This window comes from Protomyctophum bolini (genome assembly GCF_963924005.1).
Source record: "Protomyctophum bolini genome assembly, chromosome: 22".
NCBI classification, from domain to species: Eukaryota; Metazoa; Chordata; class Actinopteri; order Myctophiformes; family Myctophidae; genus Protomyctophum; species Protomyctophum bolini.
The window spans coordinates 24462651-24489727 of NC_137883.1; the positions used below are offsets into that span (position 1 = coordinate 24462651).

Sequence of the window (27077 nt, forward strand, 5' to 3'; positions counted from 1 at the left end):
ATCTACAAGCGCATAGCGGGGCACTCGGTGCTTGTAGATCTATTTTTCCACAGCGAAAGTATAAAATAATAGTTAATGGCGAATTCCATGCTAGAAGGCTTTCTTACCTTTATTTGTATAGTCATTACGTCCCCACCAAAGAGGTCCAGGTGGTATTTTGTGCAAAAGCGCATTATTGGCTATTTCCCCTACCATAAGCCCTCAATTAATTGAATTGAATTGAATGAGGCAGTGGGGTGCTAATTCAGGCTTATGGTAGGGGAAATAGCCAATAATGCGCGTTTGCACAAAATAACACCTGGACCTCTTTGGTGGGGACGTAACAACTATAAATAAAGTTAAGAAAGCCTTCTAGGGCCTGGGCCATGACTCAGTGGTCCAGGCACCTTGGCTGGTAATCCAGTCTGGCAGAGTGCCGCGGGTTCGACTCCCGACCCCGACGGCCTTTACTGCATGTCTTCCCCCCCCCATCTCTCTCCCCATTTCCTGTCAGCCTACTGTCTGTCCCTCCATAAAAAATATAAAATAAAAGAAAGCCTTCTAGTATGGAATTCTCCTTTACTCTCCTGCGCCTGTGTGCACATTGTATACAGTGTACAGTATGCGTGTGGATGTGATATACTGTACACCAGGACGTACACGTGGTGTTGACTGTGCACAGCTGTCCAGAAGACTGGTTGGTGGGTGTCCAGCATGTGATGAATAGAGCTGCAAGCTTATCTACTCTACGCCATGCATGGCTTTCTCCTGAGAATGGATGCTCTGGGCGACTATATGCTGCACACACACAGAGCTACTGCCATGCAGTGCCATCTTGGTTAATGGTATCCACTGGGAGCCTGTGCACGCACGCACGCCACGCACGCCACGCACGCACGCACCCGCACATTGTACTGTATTTTACAAATCCTCCATGAAGACATACATGGCTGGATAGCAGCTGGACCTCATTAAAACTACTGTATGAATTACCGTAGTTGAGTTGTAACAGGTTCCATTCACACTACCTATAGTACCTTTTGCTATTTTAGCTGTCTTGTACGAGCATTTCTTTGTGTTTTACCCTTTTGACAGATATGGACATGTCCAGACACATGTACAATATATGCATTTAGTTAGTCAGTCAGTCGGTCAATCAATCAATTAATCAATCAATCAATCAATCAATCAATCAATCGTATGCATCATGGAATATAGTCCAGTGTGTTTGAGTGACTTGTAAATCCAGTAGGTTATATTAATAAATAAACCGTATAATTTGAGTTAAGAATACAGCATTATAATACAATGGTGTTCCTCCCCGTTACGAAATGACTGCACAGCACCACTCAAAAACCATGGAAGTGTTAGGAAAATATTGATTATTTTGACAACACACAAAACTTCTCCTCGGGGGCCCATATTTGCACGAAAGAAAAAATGAAATAAAGTGAGAACCACTGTTGGACAGCATGTCTAATACTGTATGCAAGGATGTGTGCATCTGCACACATCTGCTCCCAGCATGGGAAACTCTCCCTCCTCTAGTTCTCTCCATCCCTGTCATCCTCTCCTCCGCTGTTTCCCCAGTGTCACGTCTTCTTCACGCGCACACGTATACTGTACACACGCGCGCGCACCCTTCTTTTGGTTGGATGCATGGGGAAGGCTAGCCCTGGAGTTTGACACGGCAAGTCACTGACAGCTCTCACTGCAAATTACTCCTAATTTATGCGTCATGGTATTGCGGTGTCACGCATTATACCAATCTATAAGATCACAACGGGTACACGCCGGGACACGCTGTGAGTTTGTAGATCGGGGTTTTTGTTTTGGGCGGGACACCGTGGCAAGACGAAGTATAAACCCAGGCTTTACTCTCTCGCAATCTTGCTCTCGGTCTGTCTTACAATTTCACTGGCGCGCGCGCGCACACACACACACACACACACACACACACACACACACACACACACACACACACACACACACACACACACACACACACACACACACACACACACACACACACACACACACACACACACACACACACACACACACACACACACACACACACACACACACACACACACACACACTCTTTCTCACATGTCCCTTGACACGGCCTGACAAGAGAATTGACACTCACAGCGAAGAAGAGATGCGTGCATGCATGCATGCGTGCATGTGCATTCTTGCATTACAGTTATTCTCTGCATGTAACTTTATGTTCTCTGAGTGTTTCTGTGTTTAAACATGGCTGGGCATTGCAATTTACAGATCTGTGTGTGCCTGCTGCACTGGAGACTTTATCACCAGGAAACAGTATAGGCTCAGAGAGAGAGATCATATATAATTTATTCATATAGAAAATTATAATATCTTTCCGTAAATGAACACCCTACTTGATCACACTACAGCGTCACATGTCCCTATACTGTATCGGCGAAGATGCCAGTCTAACCACCACCGATCCGACACAGGGGTAAGTGGTTGACACTATGGCAGGTAAACAAAATGTTGGGGCATGTGGAGTTTGCTTTGGAGTTGCCCAAACTGCAAGTGCATGTTTGAGTGAGGAGTCTGCTATAAACACAACACGAGGTATATAGCTAGATAGCTATAAACACAACACGAGGTATATAGCTAGATAGCTATAAACACAACACGAGGTATATAGCTAGATAGCTATAAACACAACACGAGGTATATAGCTAGATAGCTATAAACACAACACGAGGTATATAGCTAGATAGCTATAAACACAACACGAGGTATATAGCTAGATAGCTATAAACACAACACGAGGTATATAGCTAGATAGCTATAAACACAACATGAGATCACAACACTGGCATTGGTATCGGCTAACACAGAAATGATCGGGATCGGATCGGAATCGGAAAAGTGTATCGGGACATCCCTATCGGCTACTGCTATTTTTTATTTGAATCCTGAAAAGTAACAGTTATGGACATGCAAGGTTTCCACTGACCCGACAGAGACGGTATGAAAAAGATACAGACTGTACCGCATAGACTGTACCATATATTGTACATATACTGTACCATATACTGTACACCAGCACAAATAAGTGAAGTCAGAGCAACATGATTTCTGAACCAGGTACAGAAAACAGTACAGCCTTCATAATCAAACATGTTTTAAAAGAGCACACATTCCCCTTTTAAACACCTCCAAATCCTCCATTTGGACATCATATTTAAAACCATAATTTTCACAATATTTGTACTCCAACTAAACTCTTGACAATTACCAAAGCCCTCCATCCATTTGTCCACTTTCCCACTTATTAAATTGCCAATTTTGCTGGACCAAAGAGGAAATGCAGCCGTTGAGCGTTTTTCTCCAGAGACACAGACACAGAGAACAGATAAAGGGAGAGGCCAACATTTCATTTCTTTAGACAGAAACAAGAGGCTAAAACACTAGACTCTGCAAAAATGGGGACCAGCAGGAATGAGCAAAATGACACTGTTTTTTGGACTGACTCTGATCTAGCTGTCTATAAGAAAATGTGCGTGCGTGCGTGCGTGCATGTGTGCGTGCGTGTGTGTGTGTGTGTGTGTGTGTGTGTGCATTTGTGCGTGCGTGCATGCTTGATTGCATTTATGCGAATTGTAAGAACAAACTCCATCGAATCATCAATGTATCCAGCAAGATATAGCCATAGGTTTCAAATAAAACCTCTGTTTTCATGACTAAAAAGGACAAACAAAGATGTCTATCGTTTTGCACACAGATAATTTCAGAACCGTCCAAGGCAACAGCAAGCCATGAAAACACTATAGCCATGAATTACAATAAGTAAAGCACATTATGTCTCACGCACACACGTGCACGCACGCACACGCAAACATGCGCTTGCGTGTGCACACACGCACACGCACACCCACACACACACACACACACACACACACACACACACACACACACACACACAGTGTCAGGAACGTGACCCTACCTGTCATTGTCCACGTTCCTGAAGCCAGGCAGGATGTGTCTGAAGCTGGAGTTACGGTCCAGTTTGGGCTGACTCTTGGTCCGCTTTATGGAGCCCTTCAGCCTCCTACTGAGGAAACCCTGGGTGGGGGGAAGGGGGGGAGAGAGAGAGAGAGAGAGAGAGAGAGAGAGAGAGAGAGAGGGGGGGGGGGGGGGGAGAGAGAGAGAGAGAGAGAGAGAGAGAGAGAGAGAGAGAGAGAGAGAGAGAGAGAGAGAGAGAGAGAGAGAGAGGGAGAACAATGTAAATGGACATGGCAAAGTTTGACATTGCTTAATAGACAAAAAGGAGAACAGTGTAATGGGATTAACAATGGGGATGATGAGATTAATAATTTGGTGGGCGTTGATTATGTCACAGACCTCTATGTGTCTGAAAGACTTTACTTCCCTGCCTGTGAGCCTCGGCTATAGTTTCAAGAAATCTAAAAAATAAAGGGTGAATATTACGCGGTGACTTAAAGGGTCCATTTCACCGTTGGAAGAGACTCGGGTCACTTGATGTTAATATTATGTGCAGTATTTAACAGTAGCACAATTAGAAATGAGCACCCTATATGTCCAGACATATAGCGCAGTCCTGTGTGTTTGACTATAGGGTTTTACTCAAGCCCCCAGTGAGACTCTCCGACGTTGAGGTGCTCGGCCCTTAGTAGTAAGAGCGGGGACTGCAGGCGGACCCGTGGAGTTAAGACGAGGAAACCCTGTGCATCATCTGGGCTTCTTTGACATTAATTGAGCGCTCGTTTGCACTTCCGCATTTTGGACTACAAATTGAAAACATTTAGTAGTAGTAGAAGTTGCTTCGAAACGGGGGGGGGGGGGGGGGGGGGGGGCTATCACTCCGGTTCAGTTCATATCCTTAAATATCCTTTAATATATTACACACACACACAGAGAGAGAGAGAGAGAGAGCAGCAGCTACCAAATTAAAATGCCTCTCTTTCTCGCTCTCTCTCAGTCAAAGAAATAAGTCAGTGAATGGAGACCTGGCCCTGAAGGGCTGGCGGGCATTATTAGTGGCTGCCCGCGCCGCTTTCATTTCTGCACTGATGCACGGACCTCACACTCGTTACGAGAGAGAGAGAGAGAGAGAGAGGGAGAGGGAGAGGGGGGATTATTAATTTGTGCTGCTGATTATGTCATAGACCTCTGTGTGTCTGGGAGACTCATTACCTAACCATTTCTCACCTGCTCAGGGTTGCAGCTGCAGGGCTGTCACGATTATGACATTCTACATGCCGATAATTAATTGTCTCACAAATAACTGCGATTGGCGATGTCATTGTGTTGTTTTGTTTTGTCGTTGGACACTGGAAATACATGAACATAAATCACGTTTCGCTCTCATAGGCTTTGAAGTTGCACAGGGGCCGATATGACAAATTACCTAAATGCACAAAGAAATGACTGACATATTAAATAACTTCATACTTAACCAAAAATGTGAATAGTGGAGATCTATACAAGCTGCACAAATACAGCTTCCACATTCATTTTTGCATTTAAAAAATATATATAGTATATGACAATTTTTCCAACATGGAAACGATTATTAATAACCACTATTATGCAAAAAAAAAAAAGCGATTGTCTGAAGAAGTGCGATCTGGCGACTGCTCATTGTGACAGGCCTAGTCGTAAACGGTTACTACAGTATATATTCTCTTTGGTATCTGGGAAGAAGAAGCCATGATGTCATACTACTGCACCTCTAATGCTTTTTAGCAGACCATAACATGGATGCCAGCAGGTCAGTGGCCTTGTTGTGGTTCCAATGTCCACCCAGAGACTGAGGGGGTTGGGGCCGGCCGGGCCAGGTCATACCGAAGGGACCCAATGTCTCCCTGCTTGACTTTGACACTCAGCATCATGGGATTGGGGGTTAAGCCTCCGGTGTCCGTGTTCATCGTGTGACATGCATGCTATAGCTTCATGTCCAGGGGGTGCACATGTGCATCACATGACACATATACAGTACAATACTGTACAGTACTGTGATACTAAGCATATAATGCTAAGCATCATGTCCAGGTGGCATGCTTGCACATCATGTGACATACTGTGATCGTGTCCAGGTGGCATGCTTGCACATCATGTGACATACTGTGATCGTGTCCAGGTGGCATGCTTGCACATCATGTGACCTTGTGTTTTTATTCTTGCCATGTCTTTTTTGTTTTTTGTTGTTGTAGATCTTTGTTGTTTATGCACTTTAAGGATTGCTCGTTTGAAATTTCGTTGTACCTGTACAATGACAAATAAAAGTTCTATTCTATTCTTATTCTATGCTGGTGTCACGTAAAGGGGATAGGCTCCTGGGAGCGACATAACATAATAATTATTTTGTATTAAAGGACCACTTCACCACTTTTCAACCCATCTTCATATAATAGGTCCTCACTAATAATCATGATAAAATGGCACGATTTTTTTCTACTCAGACTGTGTTTCATAGGAGGGCTGTGGGCAGTTTAGAAACCGTCTTCCAGTGACATCATCATTAGGCAGATGTTTTTTTAAACAAGATGTTTTGACAAAAATGTTCATTATCGTGAGAACGATGGCTTCCATTTTCGCATTGCAACTTTTCAGGATTAAAAGCCTGCAGTTTCTATTAGCTTGTATTCCCCATCAATGATGTCACTGGAAGACGGTTTCTGAACTTGCGCCATTTTTTCATGCTTATTAGTGAGTGAGGGCCCATTATATGAAGATAGGTTGAAAAGTGGTCCTTTAAAACCTTTCAATCAAAGTCCACAACACATTTTCACAACATCTATTTAAGATTCTAAGATGCATCAATTAAGCGACCATCATCATCTGCTGGTCACAGTCACAGACACACTGCAATACTCTAACTGAAAGAGAATGCATGGAGTCTGTTTCATTTCTATCCCAAAAGCCCTTGAATTATGGAATATGATTAAGGATTGCTGTGATTTTGGTAAGCTCACATCACACACACCATAATTCACTGGCAAAAAAAGAAAAAATAACCTGGCTATGCATGGAGTCCGTGGACGTATACAATAATTGGGATGGTTGCATTTTGTCCCCTGCTCTTCTATTGATTTAGATCAGGTCAAAGATCATGTATCTCCTAGACACAAGGTCAACATTCATCTTATCCCCTGAGCAAGCAGGCAGGCTCTATTAGCTCTTTGGTAACAAGTCCAGCACTCATAGTTAGTTAGGATAGTTTCATGGTGCATCTTTCTTTCTTTTTATTTGTTATTAAGGGACCAAGAAGTCACAAAGCTTCCACCAAAAATAGCAGTTCTGGCTGAACCATGCAGTGTACAATGTGATCACTGAATGTCTCCGTGTAGCTCAGTCAGTAGAGCTTTTGCCCTTAGACCACAAGATTGTGTGTTAGAATTCGGGTACCGACAACTCAGCCCGTGATTCTTATTTGTGCATATTGTTCTTATTGCGTATTGTCTTCTTTCTTGGTCCCGATTATCACTGCTTTATTATTATAATTTTACAATTTTCTTTATCCCACAATTTTGTAACCCTAATCTTCTAATCTAGAGAACTCTCCATGGTTTTGACCAAAAAGGCATACTTCTGTCTTCATTTCTGACTCCAACAAGACTCTCGTTTGTAATACTAATGCTTCTAGAGAGACTTTAGCTCATAACAGTGATTGTACAATATAAGTTGGGGTCCCAGAGATAGAAATGCCATAAAATGGGGGCCCATAGCCTAATTGCGACTGAAGGTTATTAACTATGGAAGAAAATACCACTGCGCAAAAAAGCATGGAATACGGATGTGTATATTACAGGAAACTGTTGAACTTGAGGTTTACGGCAGGTTTAGTGCCCATAATTGCCCGTTTACTCCTCTTTTCATGCAGTGCGTTGTTATTATTTTCATCAGCTGCTGTTGTCATGGTTGCCAGTTCCCATCTGATGTTGTGTGGGAGTCCTGACTGCTCCAGACCCTTCTGAATAACGGCTATCTTGCATAAGGTCTTCAGACTAGGGTTAAAGTGAAAGATGTGCAAGAGGTCATACAAAGATGGGCATACAAAGATGATGACACGATCTCCCAGCATGCACCCCCCCATTGCACCCCGCCATTCTGGGCCTTTTCCCTTGGGCTCAACCTTCTTCCAGGAGAAGGTCTTGGCATTAAATTTCCACACATCATTAAAGTGCTGTTTCTGATCAAAGTTGCAGCCACCAAATATGTACAGTTCTCCATTGTAGACAAAGGCTGCATGACTCTGACGTTGTTCTGGAAGAAGCTGTGCAGAAGGTGCGCTCAGCCAACAGTTGGTCTCCGTGTCAAACAGTCTGACATTGTTGTCCTGGTGCCCAGCGCCCCCAAATACAAACATCTTTGTTCCAATGATGGTGGCAGTATGATATGATGAAACGGGTGCTGGAGTGCCGCTGGTGTTAATTGAAGACCAGATCATTGTGGTGGTGTCCAACTTGTAGATGTCATTAGTGCTTCCAGTCACCGGGATCCATCCTCCATGGATAAACATGACCTTCCCCAAGACACAGGCTGAGTGGGTGTACCTCTTCTCTGGAACCGTCCCAGAAACCTTGGGCTTCAACCATGGCGCACACACACTGTCGACATCAAATGCATAAAGAACATCATCGGCGTTCCCCGTGATGTTAATCCATGAGTTGTCAGGCAAATTAGTTGTCTTACAATTCACTACCCCTCCCCAAATGTAGATGATATCTTCTATTAGTACAGCTGTGTGTCCGTAGCGCATGGAGGGAACATCAAGAGAACGTTCTCCTCTTCTCCTCTTTCTTGTCACCGGGGGCAAAATCATCCAGCTTGAAGTCACTATGTTGAAGACGCGGACATCAATCTGATCCTTGCTGTTGTAGGTCTTCTCTTCATAGAAGAAGCCTCCAAAGGAATACACCTTGTCCTCTACTGGTCCAGCAGTACAACCATAGAGTGGTCCTCTTCTCGGAGGCACCGACGAGCTCAGCATCTCGATCTCTCTTAGTCTGTCACTGTCTCTTTGTCTCCAGCAGTTTGGTTCTCCGTCAATCTCCTTCAGCTTATATCCTCTCGGTATTCCTTCTCGAGCTCTCTAGATGTGAGCACCATCTGATATAGACTGACAAAGCCGTCACTCACAACACAAACAGCTGTCATGCATGTGGAACAACACTGATTTGCGCAGGACCCCGCATAAGATTTTATATGCTGGGCCAAACTTTACAAGTCCATTGTGAGACGAGCTAAGAACATGGCATCATGCTGGGGAACTGTGAATTGGCTTTACTAAATTGGGACTTGAAGGGGAGAAAATGTTGTTTATTTTGTCTTGAAGGGCATGTTTTGTGCAACAACATAGTCTTTTCATTATGTCTGCCCTATCTCTGAGATCTATATTGAAATTGCAATGAAAAGATTTTGAAAAGAAAAGAAAGAACTTGGCATCATGCCCTAAATTGACGGACATCTTTAGAGCAACAATGTTCTATACCGTCTACACATTTATTTATTTAGCCCACATATCCAACATTGTACATGTGATTGCACCATGTATATTTCCAATTACTTCACTGTTACAGAATCTTTAAATCATAAAGCGATCATTTCAAAATAATTTGTATTATGAAGTGAAAATAAAAAAGTTATTTCCTAACTACATGTTGAGACAAGGAGATGTTGCCTCTCTGGTGACTGTTAACGTAAATTTACATAAATACCAAAATGCTCGCCCCAAAACAGTCACCCTGGGTGCAAATTGTTGACCTCGGAATGGTCTCTACCTAGTATTCCTAAACGTAACTGCAGTAAACTATGTGTAAACCTAACCTTATTCCTAACCTTAAAGGGACACTTCACCCTTTTTGCAAAAAAATATATGTTAATGACGTTTAGAAGCTTTAGATCACTTTCCTGGGGGTATTTATGTGTGTAATATGTGGTTTTAGATATTTTAGATTGTAGCAGTGAGCCTGTTGTCTCTGATGTCATGGACACTGGTCTCACTACCTTCCTGGACTACAATTCCCATAATTCTTTGGTGCACTGCTCCTCCTTGTGGATAGGGGGGAGAGCTGTCTTACTGAGACAACATGTAGTCCAGGAAGGAAGTGAGCCCAGTGTCCATGACATCAGAGACAACAGGCTCACTGCTACAATCTAAAATATCTAAAACCACATATTACACACATAAAGACCCCCAGGAAAGTGTTCTAAAGCTTCTAAACATAACATTAACATATATTTTTTTGCAAAAAGGGTGAAGTGTCCCTTTAACCTTAGTAAACTATGTCTAAACCTAACCTTATTCCTAACCTTAACCTCAGTAAACTATGTCCAAACCTAACCTTATTCCTAACATTAACCTCAGTAAAACTATGTCTAAACCTAACCTTAAAGCTAATTCAGACTGGAATGATGTATCCGTTTGCTCTTGTTATGGGTGAAGCTGTCATTATATTTTAAACTCAGTGTATTTATTGAACTTACTGTTTAAACATTCTATACCTGATGGTGGTGGCAGTTGATACAATCTCACATATATATTATTAATGTCCATATTTGGGTATCATCCACCAACCCGCCACAGCAGTCTTTGAGCTTGTGGATCTGCTACTTTTCATGCCTTTGTGTGACGGTGTAATATGATCAAGTATTAAATTATGAACAAATAAAATATGAGAGAGAGAGAAAGACACACACACATTCAGATCAGACCGTGTCATAGCAACTGTCTTCATCGTCCTTCAACAGAGTTCTTGCCAGACGTCTCCGAGTCCTGACAGCTTGAACAGAGCACGCAGATTTCTAAGACACCCCCTCCTTCCCCCAATCCACTCTACAGTCTACAGTTAGATTTCTAAGACACCCCCTCCTTCCCCCAATCCACTCTACAGTCTACAGTTAGCCTCGGAAACCCAACGTTTTTATTTCCAGGGAAATTACACGTATCTTACAGACATTGGGTTCATGACACACATACACACAAAGCTGTGCATAGGAGGGGCTAGCGCTCCTGAAAAAAACCAAACAGAGGGGTGGACATTTTCTCTCACTGTAACAGTGCGTTTTAACAGCGGGCGAGCATCAGTCGACACATCGCCTAATCGCCCGGTATCGCCTGAAAAGATGAATTATTTGTATATTTTCGGGGAACGTTCCTCCGCCCACTATTCGACTATCGGCCGTTCACCTGCTATCACCGGTATAGTCGTCGAGTCCCATAGACAAATAATGCACTTCCGGAAAATTCGTCTGGCTGTCGCCCATTCTGTAACCCTCTATTCTTAGTAAAAACTGAACAGGGTTAAAACTGTAGCCTTGGACCTCTCCTTTTCGCCTACACACCAAATATCTTCACCAACAATTGTAAGTGAGCTTGTAGATTTGCTACTTTCGGCTAATGTCGTGGCAGAATCTGGATGCTGGGGTTCATGTGCACGGTTAAGCCCCCATATTCGTACTTTGTCCGACAAATAGTGGAAAATAGCTCAGGTGTCTCAAGCAAAAGTGTTAACATTGTTTAAAAGGATGGAGAATGGGATGGGATGGGGAAAGAAACATACGCCATACAGTACATGGATACGGCATGTTGTGTGAGCTTGTACATTGGTAGGGGGCGGGGCACACACTTTCAGATGGGGGTCTGTCTGCGTGAGAACGTTTGACAACCACCGACGGCGTATTTATACACAATGGAAATCGACGCCCGGCAAAATGCCACCATGCCTCTTCTCATTGTGATGAAATGCATGCGTAATAGAAACATCAAGGGACCGACTGGAGGGCCTGGATTCACTCAAGAGGGCTGGGTTAACCCACTCAGTCCGGGAAAACATCCGTGTCATTTGAGCCACAGTATATACTAGCACAATGGATTTTTTTTTCTCCATATCAACGTCCACTATTTATTCAGCATTTCAGCCACAAACCACCATTTGATTTGATGAGATTTTGCCCCATTGCCTTTCTACACTTAGAATATTTTGGATTTTGGCAGACTCTTAACATAAACTAGAGCATGTCTGAAATAAGTGTCAGAGTTGAAATCGACACGGAAATATGAAATAAATGCTTAAACATGTAGCTAGGTGTAATGTTAGAGACCACAGAAGTGAACCTTTCAAGCCTGTTTTCTGCAAGACATTACTAGACTAGTATAAGCCATATCTCCAAAACTGGTGGGTCAAACTAAACAACCAATATGTCAATTTGAAGCTATGATTCCCTGCTTTCATATGACATGAAAGCAGGGAAAGCAGTCCCTCAGTCAAATTTAGTCACATATAGTTCCATGCTGTATTGATGTTGGTACCAAGTACCATAGGTCGGAGAGACAACAGACGATCAAAATAACAATTCTTCTAAATTCTCTAATTGTGTAGACTGTAAATTAAGTAATACAGATGTTTCATTTTACACTCTCAAGAATTAACAATCAATAAGGGTCCATTTGGTTGCCAACTCTCGATCATATAGCATGGGGATAACCTGGCACACCCTCCAGGACCACTGGTGGTCCCCGGACCACTAGTTGAAAACCCCTGAAACAGCACATTGGTTCCCAGAGCGGTGTCTGGGACGTTCCAGGGGGTCCCCTGAGCCCTGAACGCACACATTTAAAAAATGTTGAACTCAAGTCTTTGCCCCTTTATTTTTTTGTCTTTTTAGAATATATTGTTCTTGTTAGAATAGGCCTCAGGTCTTATATTAATGGGTTATTTAAAACCCGACTCTCTGCACGTGCAATATTCTGACATCACTGTGACATCGTTGCTGTCGGGTGGAAACCTTGTATGTCCAAAACCGTCCAAAAAAGACAAGAACTGCCTCTTTTCCAGTAGATTGAATGTAGTCATCATTTAGTCACGATGCTTTTCATTGGTCCAAAATGTATAGATCCTACAGACACACTTAACAAAATCAGTGCCGGGATTCCTTCAAAATAGAAGCTCTGGGGTGCCGGAAAGACATGGCTGCTTTTACTCTGAACCGTTGCCTTTCTGCGATACTGATATTGTGCATGTTCATACCTCGATAACGATAATGACAACAATATATTGTGCAGCCTTAGTACACAGTGGAGATAGACAGGAAGCAGGGAGAGAGAGAGAGAGAGAGAGAGAGAGAGACACGGGGAGTGACACGCAGCAAAGGTCGTCGGGATCGGGATTCGATTAGAGCCTATTATTTATGGTATGCACCTGGACCGTAAGCTAGCGACCAGGCTCCCCAATTATCGGTATTCTTTTTAAATAATAGTTTAAACAGAATAGTTTGATTAAGTGTTGCACCACTAATGAGCTGCAGTGTTCTTTGTGTTGAATTGTGTGTCTCTGTCATGTTTCAACTTTCAAGCAGCCGTAGCAATGCAAACTCCATGAGGCTGTTTACATCCAGGATGCACTACAACATCACATGTCAACATGGACATTTACATAAGCTCCTTAATTAGCTTGCATTGCCATGACTGACAGGTAATTAAAGGAGGGAGAGTGAGAGGCGCTGGGATGGTGCCATCCACTACATAGACGTCCTCCACCCTTCCTTCCTGCACGCACGAACACATACGCATGCACGCACGCACGCACGCACGAACACATACACATGCACGCACGCACGCACGAAAACATACGCATGCACGCACGCACGCACGCACAAACACATACGCATGCACGCACGCACAGACGCACAGGGTCAGGGATGGAGGGAAGGACAGGTGGAAGGAGGGAGGCAGACATCGAATGGAAAGTTAAGAAACCTAATTAATGAGAAGCCCATTTTGTGTCAGCGAGTGCAATCAGTGACAAGGCTGTGTGTTGTTTACAGGGTCCAGCAGGGACAATGCAAACCGGCTGGATTGGGCTTGTTTGAGTTTTCCTCTGCAGTTCACTGTCTTTATATAACTTTTGACAATGCATGTGGGGTTTTAGAAAACGACTGAGAGAGATGTCTTTCTGACTGTGGGGAAATTCATGACTGCTCTGCTGTGCACGGAGATAGAGAGAGAGAGAAATAAAACTGTGTGTGTTTTGTGTGTGTGTGTGTGTGTGTGTGTGTGTGTGTGTGTGTGGGGTGCAGACCTAGGACTTGTTCCCTGTTAAGTGGAGAGCCATTGTGACAGATTTAGCTCAACGCCTGGGAGGGATACTTAAGATTTCACTCAGATTTCTTTCACTAGACAAAGCTTGTCGGCAGGGGAGAACTACTAGTACTCTATGCTTCGACTTTATGTCAGGCTGTATGTCTGTCTATGAGTCAGTCAGTCAGTCAATTGACAATTGGTCAATCAATCAGTTAAGCAGAAAATGTAATCCTAAAAAGTCACAGAGACGATTAGCCTATATGTTCATATTTGTCGTAAAAAACATCAATCAATCAATCAATCCAACTATGTATCTATCTTAGGGGCTCAGTAGAGGTAGAGTGGCCGTCGGCAATCAATCCCCGGCGTGTCCTTGTGTCGAAATGTCCTTGAGCAAGAAGACACTGAACCCCTAACTGCTCCAGAGGAGCACGTTGCTGGTTTGCATGCGTCCATCGGTGTGTGTGTGTGTGTGTGTGTGTGTGTGTGTGTGTGTGTGTGTGTGTGAATGTAATGCACACGGTAAAGCGCTATGGACCAAGATGTGGTGCCACCCACATTTAGAACAAACATGGGAATGTTGTAATTCTTCTGCGCTGCCACCAACATGTGGAATGTCCTTCATGACGTCCATTACAAGATGTGTAATTCACTGGTTTATTTAAAATCACACCTGTGTGAACTGAGTGGTGCAACTCCCCCCTCTCTCTCTCTCTCTCTCTCTCTCTCATTAGCAGGCAACAGTACAGCACTATCTCTCTCTCTCCGTTTCTGTACAACAGCGCCCTACTGGTACTCATAGTCATACTGGTGCTCATTAACACATACATAGGCGGACACGGACATTGCTGTTCTTTGTAGTGGTTGCACCACTCAAAAATTGGCCTGAAAACATCCATCAGGAGACCAAGGCGGGAGGTTAATGTAATCTTCCCATCTCTTTTGTAAATATAGTGTTTGTATTATTGTGTTATTTTTTGCTATGTTGTATGAATGTAAAAAGGTTCTCATGACTTTTTTTGTTATTCCTTTAAACTATAATATAATGTCTTACTGTATCATGGGCTGTTATGTTTACATTTCTGACTAATTAAGCATTCAATCAATTCAATCAATCAAAATAGCAGATCAGATATTTTCAAAATATTTTGTACACATTGTATTTAAACTTGTGAAATGGAACATTCTGCAATATGAGTACTTTTACCTTTAGTACTTTGAGAGTATTTTGACCTTTGTGCATTTACTCGAGTACATTTTGAATACGGGACTTCTACTTGTAACGGAGTACATCTACAATGCAGTATTGATACTTTTACTTAAGTCAAACATTTGAGTACTTTTAACACCATTATAAGAATGTTTAGGGATGACGGTGGGTTGGCGAAGTACCATCAGTGGCCAGGTGAGGGCAGTGTGAGGGCAAGTGCAGTATGAACAACACATGACATGTGTATTCTCAAACTTTTAACCACTTAATTATTATTAATTATTATGAATTATCATTACATTAAAAAACAATAACCAAAACATATGACTTTACACAACAGTGATGATAGTGATTTCAAAAATGTAATCTGCAAGAGTCCTTGGGCTGCAAATACATAGAAGACCTCTGCATTACACCCTATGAGGATGCTATCTTTGTCCTTGGTTCTTACCAGGACATGGATGTGGATGTCAATGGCTTACGTAATCCAGACAATGACTTCATCCTATCAGTTTTCTTCTGTATGCCCTATCTTTCTCCCCGGAGAGTAAAACCAGCTGACGCTTAATCAATAGCATAGTCTACTCTTTGGCGCATTGTGTGTCATAAAAGCTCAATTTTTCACCTGGCTCAATACCTGTCTGTCTGTTCGCCGAAATGCCGATCCGCGATGCAATCACGCAGACACGCAGACGGACAGCGTTGCCTTTGTGTCCAGACTCCTCACAAATAAGACCTTTTCTTCAACAACCGCACTTACATAAATAGCTGTAATGTTATGTTTCTTCTACAGATGTTACCAGAGATACTAATGAAGGTTGTGTTCCGTTCAGGTCAAAGAGAGTAAAGGGTGCTGCTATTTAAGATAAGTAAGGCATTCAGGTAGATCGCGAGGGGGAAATTCAGTTGGCAAAGGGAATAGTACTCATCTCAGAGTAGTAGTCTGCTGAACGAGCACAACAACCACGGTTTACTTATTATCTTCATAGCTAGCGGTACAAAGGACTGACTGTCCAATACAGTGGTTCCCCAACCTTTCAGCCTGTGGCCGTGACCCAAAAGAGACATTTGTCAATTTGATGTCCCCCCCATAAAACTGTGTCAGTGACCCACAAATGGTCCCCGACCCAGTGTTTTGGAACCAGTGGTCTAATACGTCTTATGCATCGCTCACTGGAAAGATGTCGGCTCACTGGAAAGATGTTGGCGCACTGCTACACTAAATTGAAAAGAGGGAACCCCTTTTGGTGTTAGCATTATGTTATGCTTTAGCAGTTGAAAAATAGCAGATCGGTGGCGCGCTACGAGCTTGTAGGTCTGCTATTTTAGAAAAATCGAAGAACGGCTGACAGAGAAACATAGCTTTTTCAGAAAACTGTCAGGATGTAGAAGACATTTTTAGAATCTGATCTCAGGTCAAAATAGGTTCCGTTATTTTTTACCGCCTACATTTGAATCAAAAAAACGATATACTTAGTTTTGCCCTGAAGTGGGAAGCAGGTTGGAAGATGCAGATGTGATATAATAAACCATCATAAAAAAATGGAACCCGTTCTAAAACCAAAGTTCTTTTGGTGGAAAAGGAGCATACCTGAACTGTGGAGGAATTAACATTACACAACAACACTTGCCCAAAGCGGCGTAACGCCCTTGTATACGTATGTGTGAATAGGGGAAGGGAATCTCACCGTCTACATTTTTCATAAGATGGTGTTTATTGCCACAATATACTGATGTGTTGTTTGTACCAATAATACAATGGCAGACTTCGTCACCACCGCCCCCATACCCATATTATGTGTCTCAAAGAATGTGTCAGTATGGCTGCGGTGAAAAACATCGATTCATTATTCAACGGTATAGCTTTATGCGCCTGTTATACACCAAAAACACTGAAAACTATTTTACTGCATGTGTGTACGGTTACGGTACACATGTGGCTCCTCCTGAAAACGGCTAGAAACAAACTCATAAAAAGACAATATTTTCACTCTGTGGGAGGTCCAGCTCTTCTGGCATTAAGCCATCAACACCGGGAAAGCATCCGTGTCATTTTAGATTTTAGCTACACATACAGATATATACCGTTATAGCAACATATCCATATTTTTATTATTTTTTCCCCAGAAAGATCTTAGGATTTACAGTAGAACAGTGGTTTGCATTGGTTCTCAAAAGTAGCAGATCTACAAAAGTGTAAGGCGTCCTCGGGTTCATGGAAGGCACTATATAAATTCAAGCTATTATTATTATTATTATTATTATTACAAGCTCACATCGCGTCACTTTGTGCTGCGCTGCAGGCTTTGCACATCTGCTATTTTTGAACTTTTTTTGAAAAATCGTGAAATGTTTGAATCATTTAGATTTGAACACGGATTCTCTCTTCTGGGGTTCCCTGGCTGGTTCAAAACATTTTCAGATGGGGGTCCGAGGCCAAATATACTGTATATATCCAACTCGGGGGTCCTTGAGACGAAAAGGTTTGAGAACAACCGATTTAGAATCGGCCATTTATAGAATGGGCCTCAGGTCTTAATGACTTAATACATTTCCTTTCATTTGCCTCTCTCTCTCTCTTCCAGTTTTGTTTTAACGAGTGCACGAGTCACAGCAATTATTTTTACAGGAACAGTAGATGGGAGGTACAGTATATATACCCTGCCCCTCTGAAGTGTGCGTGCTGGAGATTGAGCGTGTTTTTAGATTGATGAGAAGTGGAAGGGAGAGAAAGGGAGCGCGGTCGCCTTACATAAGAGCATCCAGCCTCAAAGAGGCTTATAATTGCTTCTTAAGTTTCCAAAAAAGAATATTAAAGACTTCTGAAAGGAAAGGATCTGCAAGAAGGGCTTGGGTTCATTTATCCAGCGGTGATACTTCATACAAGTTCGACTGTAATTGTGTCCCATCTGTATGGAGAATGTGAATACAATTATAACGTATACATGTGGGGTGGTCGTACTTTGTCCCCCTGCTCTTCTATTGAGACATTTAGATCGTGTCTAAGGTCATGTCTCACCTATACACACAGGATACTGACACAGACTTCGACCTGATGGTCAAGATTAAATGTATCCCCTGAGCAAGCAGACAGGCTCTATAGAGGCTATGCATGTGACATCGTTCTACCCAGCAGTTTTGCTGGAACGCCTACTGAGTGGCAAAAAAAACGCGCCTTTCTGGCCTTGACATCCCCATACAACCAAACAGAAAAGTTCTATCTTTGACTTTGATTAGACCGAAAACCTACCCCCTAACCGCAAGCACGGCGCAGCGCATGTCCGACCGCTGTTTCCGCATGTCGGTCCGTTGGTGTGTCTAATCTGCGTGCACATCCCTCCAATAACGCAACGTCCTGCTGTGTGTCCTGGTTTATTGTTTTCATATGGCAACAGAGAGAAAATGCCTTTTAATTATATCATTTATTATCATTAAAATTGTAGTGTTTTGCCAATTATTTGGAGGCCCACTTGTAATATCCAGTACTTCTTCCACCACTGTCATGTTCTTCTCACAGAGGCTTCTTTCTTGGAAATGAAAATGACTGTCAGTGTTTACAGTTTACAGCCAGGCCGCCATCTCCCCTCTCATTAGTTATTGATGGAAATGTGTACCGCTAATTGCTAATTAGCTATAAATTGATGACTCATGGCAGAATTTTCCGCTTCGTAAATTGACTGTTGTATGTATTGAATAAAACATGACAGGCATAAAGCTGACTGGGTCGGAATAGAGCAGCCAGGTGACAGACAGACAACACAGACAGACAGACAGACAGACAGACAGACAGACAGACAGACAGACAGACAGACAGACAGACAGACAGACAGGCTATGAAAATGTGCGAGCATTGAAACGTAGCTAATAAAGACTGTCCCGATATGAAACCTTAAACAGTGCAGCTGTGAGCCTTATTGCTTTCCTAGAATAATCCCATGCGCTCTACCGTTGGCTCAGATAGGTGCACTCATCTGGTTTATATACTCCATTCACACACATTTAATACACCTTTGATATCTGTTGCTAAGTGATGTCTCTTACTTTCTTAAAGATAGAGTGCCGTGATCTTTTTCCACCCTAATTTCGCGACAGCGGGCAGCATTTACTATGAAAACGTCCATTTCCCGTCAGTCAGTCAGTCAGTCAGTTATTATCCCCATATATGGGAATGTCCCCATACCATAGTGCCATCATCAGGGATGGAGATCCCTGATGTCATCAATATTAAGCCCATATATGGGAACGTCTCCATGTGGGCACGCATCGTGACATCACATCTAGTCACGTCTCCAAGACACGCTATACATGGCCATGAACCATTTTATGCTCTCAGGAGTTACATTATTGTAACACACTTGCATTCTTACAAGAATGCAAGTGTCTACACAAATAAATATTCTTATTTTGATCATTTCCCTGTTATTATTGTCTCCCTTGCTTATGGCACCACCATCAACACAGCATGGAACTGTGGACAAAACCTTATCCAACCTCAACAAAATATTCTTTAGTTTTGGGTCTGCAATCTCATCAAATGGTGGTCTGTGGCTTCAATGCTGCATGAATAAATAATGGACCTTGATATGATTTTTTCTTTTTAAACCACTGTTCTAGATATCAACCATCTTTGGCCAGAGTACAGTACAGTACAGTACAGTACAGTACAGTACAGTACAGTACAGTACGGGCAGCACACTCACAGTACTCACGGTGACTCTGAAGGGCGTGGAGGAGGAGGAGGAGGTGGACACAGACTCCATGTTGGCCGCCGTGCTCTTGTCCGACGAGCTGCCTGGCATGCTGCGGCGCCGGCCCGCCCTCTCTGGAGGAGAGTCTGAGGATCACAGCAAATCAAAGGTTATTTATATATCATTATCATTTACATTGACCGTACTGTACTGTACTGTACTCTGGAGGAGAGTCTGAGGATCAAACATCACAGCAACGTTTATTTATATATCATTATCATTTACATTGACCGGAGAAACAAACCAAAGTGCTGAACAAGAGCATGTAAAGAAAAATAAAAACAAAGCAACAAGTGAGAGCAGAAGTATATACTGTACATGCATGGTATGAGAAGAAGGGTATATATGCGTTATCAGACAACACTAAAAGCCAGGGAGAAAAAGTGGGTCTTTAGGAGAGATTTAAAAACGCCCAGGGACTGGGCAGAGCCAATGGGAAGGGGCAGGGTGTGGGGATCGGTCACGGAGTCGGCTCGGTCACCTCTAGTGACACAAATACACACAAATACACACACATACTGTATGTAAAGAATGCCGACAATAAGTATTATGCAACAACAACTTTTTATAGATGTTTGGTTTTATTTCAATGGGTCAGATAATGTTAAGATAATGCCACTGGAGTGGAGTCTACATGATCATGGAGAACGCATCACTTATATCATATCATATCATATCATATCATATCATATCAGTGCAGTCGGAACTGGGAAATTCTGCTTTCTGCTTCGATGCCCCTACGTCATGGAACACTCTACAACAAACACTGAAAATTGGTACCCCAATATCATATTATGGACAATTTAATGACCTGCTTCTGAACCTCCCTACCTCAATATGTAACCGTTTTGTTTCACTGTATATTATGTCTCTATGCCTTACTTGTAGATTTGTTTTGTGTTTTATATCTGTCTTAATTGTTTATTTTATATATGTGATCTCGTCAGCATTGCAAATGAGGGGGAACCTCAATGCTCTTTTGGAGAATAAATAAAGGTTTAAATCAATATCGCCCATGCCTTTATCAATCAATAGAGCACCGATGTCTGACAGGGTCATAGTTATTTTTTGCATTGGAATTCCCATAGGGGACTCTTAGATCATAGAACGGTATTAAAAACAAAACAAAAAGACCCATGTGGATATGAAGCATCAGCTGACGGTGGAAAAGCATGCAAAGTGTGAGAAAATATTTTTTCTTTTCTCCAAACACAAACATTATCAAATGTACTGTAACTCAATATCAAAATCGCCGGGTGCTTTGTTTATTTTTGGAACAAAGTTCTTACGCAATCTAAGATTCCTCTATGGGAATTCCAACACAAACAATAACAAACAAGGGGTTTAGTGGGAGTGACGTCAGGACTTCATTAATGGGTACTTTACTGGTGATGTGGACACAGGACGAGGTCACCACAAAGACACTCAGCAAGAGTCCCTGCATGGGTCTGTCAGAGGCAGAGTCCCTGCATGCGTCTGTCAGAGGCAGAGTCCCTGCATGGGTCTGTCAGAGGCAGAGTCCCTGCATGGGTCTGTCAGAGGCAGAGTCCCTGCATGGGTCTGTCAGAGGCAGAGTCCCTGCATGGGTCTGTCAGAGGCAGAGTCCCTGCATGGGTCTGTCAGAGGCAGAGTCCCTGCATGGGTCTGTCAGAGGCAGAGTCCCTGCATGGGTCTGTCAGAGGCAGAGTCCCTGCATGGGTCTGTCAGAGGCAGAGTCCCTGCATGGGTCTGTCAGAGGGAGTCCTGGACAAGAGTCCAAAAAATCTACCAGGTCAAATGCCTTCAATCTGGAAAGTACGGTTTTTGCTCACAACAACAGAGCGTACACACCAACCTTGGTGCTACTTTTTGGGGCAAAAGCTACATTATTGTACATGATATTGTACATATTGTACTTTGCAGATCGTTGCTGTCGGGCAGAAAGCTTTCATGACATTAGTTTTCATTTATTTTTCAACATTTTCTGCAATCTGGGAAACCAATCGACAAAAAAGGAAAACAGCGCCGTCAGCTCTGTTGTTGAGATATTAATGAGTGAGAGACAAAATAATCCCATCTTGAATCCAGTAAATTCACACATCGGACGCCGAGTCGAATCCAACTGTTCTATTGTCCATTTCTGGTTTTCTCACTGGCACAGTGTCCCGGACAAAATCTTCTGATCTTATCAGGGTCTCTCTCTCTCTCTCTCTCTCTCTCTCTCTCTCTCTCTCTCTCTCTCTCTCTCTCGCTCTCTCTCGTTTCGTTTAAATTCTCTGGCACTCAGTACCGGCATCAGATCAGAGTCACAAAAACGATGTGTGTGCGTGCATGCATGCATACATGCGTGCGTGCGTGCGTGCGTGCATGTCAGATCTAGGCTTGTCCAGGAGGAATGCAAGCGATGCTAAGCATGCATGTCTACACAGGTATCAGATAGCCTTTACAGATAACCGGCTCACACAAAGGTTGTCATAGACAATTATCTTTTAGCCACTTAGTGAACTGAAACAAGTCTTGGGGTTAGGCATTTACAGTAAATTACACGAGGTGATATACTGTATGTCACCAGCGTTTTAGACCAGTGGTTCTCAAAGTGGGGTCCGGGGACCCCCAGGGGTCCTTGAGGGAGTTCCAGGGGGTCCCCAGCTAAATGATAGTTAGGAACCAAATGGACCCTTATGGGACTGTAACTCAGAGAGTAACTCAGTCCATTAGGTTCCATTTGTACACTCTCTGAGTTACAGTCTGATGGTCCCAGAGATAGAAATGCCATTAAATGTTTGAGCTAGAGCTGTAAAAATCTGTGTGTCAATTTGGGGGTCCTTGACATGGCAAAAGTTTGAGAACCACTGTTTGACACTGATGTTTTTGGACAGCGACGACGTGACTAGAGGTGTCATGTCATTATAACGGGTCCCAAGAGACATTATACATGTCGTTGCTGTTGTACATGTGGGCTAAAGTCCAAAACGCTCCGGAACGTTTCACAATTATTCAAATTAAAAAACAGCAGCTCGAAGTGTGTCGCTTGTAGATATGTTTACTTTTGTGTGACGCTGTATAGTAGGATCAAGTAAGGCGTTTGAGGGAAAGAAATGTACAAAAAGTTCAAATATGGAGGTTTCTGCCCGACAGCAACTATATTCTGTATTTTAAAATTATTCTCAAATAGTTCATCATACTCTTGTATGATGAACTGGAGGCATTCATGAAAAATGTAAACATCAAAACACAGAAATAATGGAGACACTCTACAAGGTTACTCTGTCATCATGGCCTCGTGGCCTGAAGTGATGTCAGAGGATTTAGCGGAGATGTAAGGCAAACTAAACACACAAGATGCTAATGGAATTAATTCAAAGGGAGTGTGTGGGTGTACGGCTTCTAAAGAGGATATTTTACTGTATGAGACTAATCTGCCTTACAGCACGCGCACGCACGCACTCATGCACACACACACACACACACACACACACACACACACACACAGTTATTTTTGCCTGAGCTACGGTATATGTTGCATCAGCACGCCAGTTTGATTGACTTTGTTTGAATACTTCATTAACAAGCTTGTTTACATGTTACAGTACAGTTAGATACACTAAGTGAACCCCTAAACATAATCCTCTAAATCAGTAGTTCTCAAACCTCTTCATGTCAAGGACCCCCAAACTGACCTGGCCACGGACCCACATCTGAAAAGGTGTTGTGCCAGGGACCCCCCAGAAGAGGAGATTTATGTTAACAATTACAATGCTTTCAAGACCTTTCTTTTTAATGTTATGACACCACTTTCAGAACCACTGCTCTAAATGTCTAATCCAAACCCATACATAAAAACAATTATTCTAGTGCAGTGGTTAGAGTGTATGCCTTTCATGCTTTAGGTTGTGGGTTCAAACCCTGCCGGGGGTCGACGTCAGGCGTAACGCCAAATCAAAAGAGCCAGGAGACTCCCGTCTCAGACGGGAGGCTCGTCTGAAGCCTGTCCTGGACGGGGTATCCGGACATAAAAACTAAATCCATCCTCGTGTGAAGAACAGGAGAAACTGGTTCTGAATATATGCATTTCTTAACCCATTTAGGCCTGACGGCGAAATAAATATATTCTGAAAGAATATATATTCAAAGATGTGTGCCGCATTTTCATGATTTTTCAAAAATAGCAGACCTACAAGCTCGTAGCGCGCCACTCGGTGGCGCACTATGAGCTTGTAGATCTGCTATTTTTCAATAGCTAAAGCATAACATAATGCTTAGTTAAAACACCAAAAAGGGTTACGGCCCAGAATGGGTTCAATTACACTATACACTAACTTTTGGCGGGGCATTTCGCCCTCGTAAGTATAGCAACACAAGTACACGTGTATCACAAACACACACACGTGCACACAATCGTGCACGAAGGCCTACTACCGAGTCTGTTGGCTTTTGAAACTCAACTGTGCTAAATTAACTGTCTGCTAGTTTAACAAGCCTGTCGAGTGAATTAGTACACGCGGTGTAATTGAACACACACTCGCGCGCGCTCACACACAGCATTTAGTACACAGCTTAATTGAAAAAGGACGGGAGGAATTACACATCCCGCTGTGGTGTCCAGGCAGGAGGGTGTTGCTGGCTCCCATCCCAGCCCACCAGGACATCGTCAAATTAACACGCACGCACGCACACGCGCACGCACGCGCACACGCACACACACACACACACACACACACACACACACACACACACACACACACACACACACACACACACACACACACACACACACACACACACACACACACACACACACACACACACACACACACACACACCTCTAACTTGGACACAGAAATTGTGTTTAACATGGATATCAAATATACACTATACTGTAAAACATAATTTAGTATTAAAGGTGGTGAAATGTATAGTGTTTGACTGTTTTGTTCAGTGCCAGCTACAGAACTTTGTTTTTTATTTAATTTATGTTGGGATACGAACTAAATCCAATCGGGATAGATCCAGTTAAAATTATGTCTGTTCATTTTAGTTTTTGTTTAATCTTCATCCCGCGCCCTGCTGGCACCCCCCAATACCGAGATTATCAGCCTCCAAATCAGCACAAATCATTCCATACATTTGGGCCAATACCTCCAACTAGTTGGGTCTATTTAATTTGGGTCTTATAAGCCTTTTCTTTCAGTGATTCAGTGTTTTCTAGGTGGTGCTCAATATTTCATGTCAAGGACCCCAACATTTATATGAAATTGGCCACCGACCCCCCCAGAAGCATGGCCAAGATGGCCAATCACAGCGCGTCCTTTCCAGGACAGCACGTACCTTAGCCTTGAATCACCGAAAGAACAGGCTTATAGGACCCACATAGACCCAACTAAATGGGTAGATGAACAGGTAGATGGGTAGATGAACAGGTAAAGAACAGGCTTATAGGACCCACATAGACCCAACTAGATGGGTAGATGAACAGGTAGATGAACAGGTAAAGAACAGGCTTATAGGACCCACATAGACCCAACTAGATGGGTAGATGAACACGTAGATGGGTAGATGAACAGGTAAAGAACAGGCTTATAGGACCCACATAGACCCAACTAGATGGGTAGATGAACAGGTAAAGAACAGGCTTATAGGACCCACATAGACCCAACTAGATGGGTAGATGAACACGTAGATGGGTAGATGAACAGGTAAAGAACAGGCTTATAGGACCCACATAGACCCAACTAGATGGGTAGATGAACAGGTAAAGAACAGGCTTATAGGACCCACATAGACCCAACTAGATGGGTAGATGATGGGCCCAACTGGCCCAAATGTATGGCGTGTTTTAGGCGGATTTTTGGAGAGACTGGAATGTATTTTCTGTCTGCTAACGAGCTGTTGGGATGCCGTTATCCCCCTGTTACTGAACAAGCACTGTGACGATGACCAAAATAGAGATATTTAACACTTATCCTAACAGATAAATATCACTTTAGACCTCCCTTGAAGTCACAAGAGTGTCCTCTCCTCACAGTTAATTACAGTGTGATGTACCTGTGCCCGGGGCAGTGGGGGGGGGGGGGGGTGTGTGTGTGTGTGTGTGTGGGGTGGGGGGGGGGGGGTGTTGTAAACATTTAGCAGACAACAGAACATCTAAAGGTCAGTCTGAGGGGAAACACACAGCAGTTATTGCATGTGTGTGCGCGCGCACGCACGTGTTTGTGTGTGGATGCCGAATCATGATTTTGCCGGAGGGTCAACCGTCCGAACGGCACATTCCCAGTGGGTGCTCGCGCCCCCACCTGATCAGCGCCCTTTGTGTGTGTGTGTGTGTGTGTGTGTGTGTGTGTGTGTGGTGTCTCCTCTCCTCTCCTCTCCTCTAGCCCCATAGTTACAGTAGCTAATGTGAAACTCATAGACTGGATATAGACACCTTTGTGTGTGTGTGTGTGTGTACAAGCGCGCGCGTGTGTGTGCGCACGCGCGCACACATGCGATAAAGAGCAAGTAATCATGCTGTGAGTGTGTGTTTCTTTGTGTGCACAAGTGCGTGCGTGACTGTGTGCATACGTGCGTGAGTGTGTGTGTTTGCACACAAGTGCACATGCATAGATGTGTGCTGCGTGTCCTTGTCTGACAAAGAGAGATAAGGCAGGTGTAAGGAATGTCTGTGTGATCAAAGAATGGCAACGAAAACGGAGAAAATGGAGATTGTGACTTTCAATTGTACACATACAGTACATTTTGTTTTGATTGCATTGTTAAACTTTTTGCTTTGGCAATGTAAACGTATGTTTACTGGTGCCAACAAAGCCCTTTGAATTGAACTGAATCGAAAACACTGGTCACCAAACACTGAATGATAAACCACAGTGTGTGTGTGTGTGTGTGTGTGTGTGTGTGTGTGTGTGTGTGTGTGTGTGTGTGTGCGTGCGTGCGTGCGTGCGTGCTCGTGAATGCACGCGTGTGTGACTGTGTGTGTGTCATAATACAGCATCACACAAAATAAGCAGATCTACAACCTCGAAACATGACACGAAACGACACGTTTTGAGCTTGTAGATCTGCTACTTGTGATGCT

The 27077-nt window shown here is 43.2% G+C and overlaps 1 protein-coding gene across 5 annotated transcripts in view; it reads right to left on the reverse strand.

The window, feature by feature from the left end:
• The window catches only part of LOC308310040 (disabled homolog 2-interacting protein-like), a 239254-nt gene that overhangs the window by 137455 nt on the left and 74722 nt on the right, over positions 1–27077 (reverse strand). For 4 of the 5 annotated variants that reach the window (XM_080756077.1, XM_080756079.1, XM_080756078.1 and 1 more), the window contains exons 2-3: positions 19979–20112; positions 3968–4086 (exon numbers count right to left, since the gene is read on the reverse strand). In XM_080756077.1, coding sequence (XP_080612203.1) covers positions 3968–4086; positions 19979–20112 — 253 coding nt within the window. The remainder of the gene's footprint in view (positions 1–3967; positions 4087–19978; positions 20113–27077) is intronic. The other variant, XM_080756076.1, reaches the window with a different exon arrangement.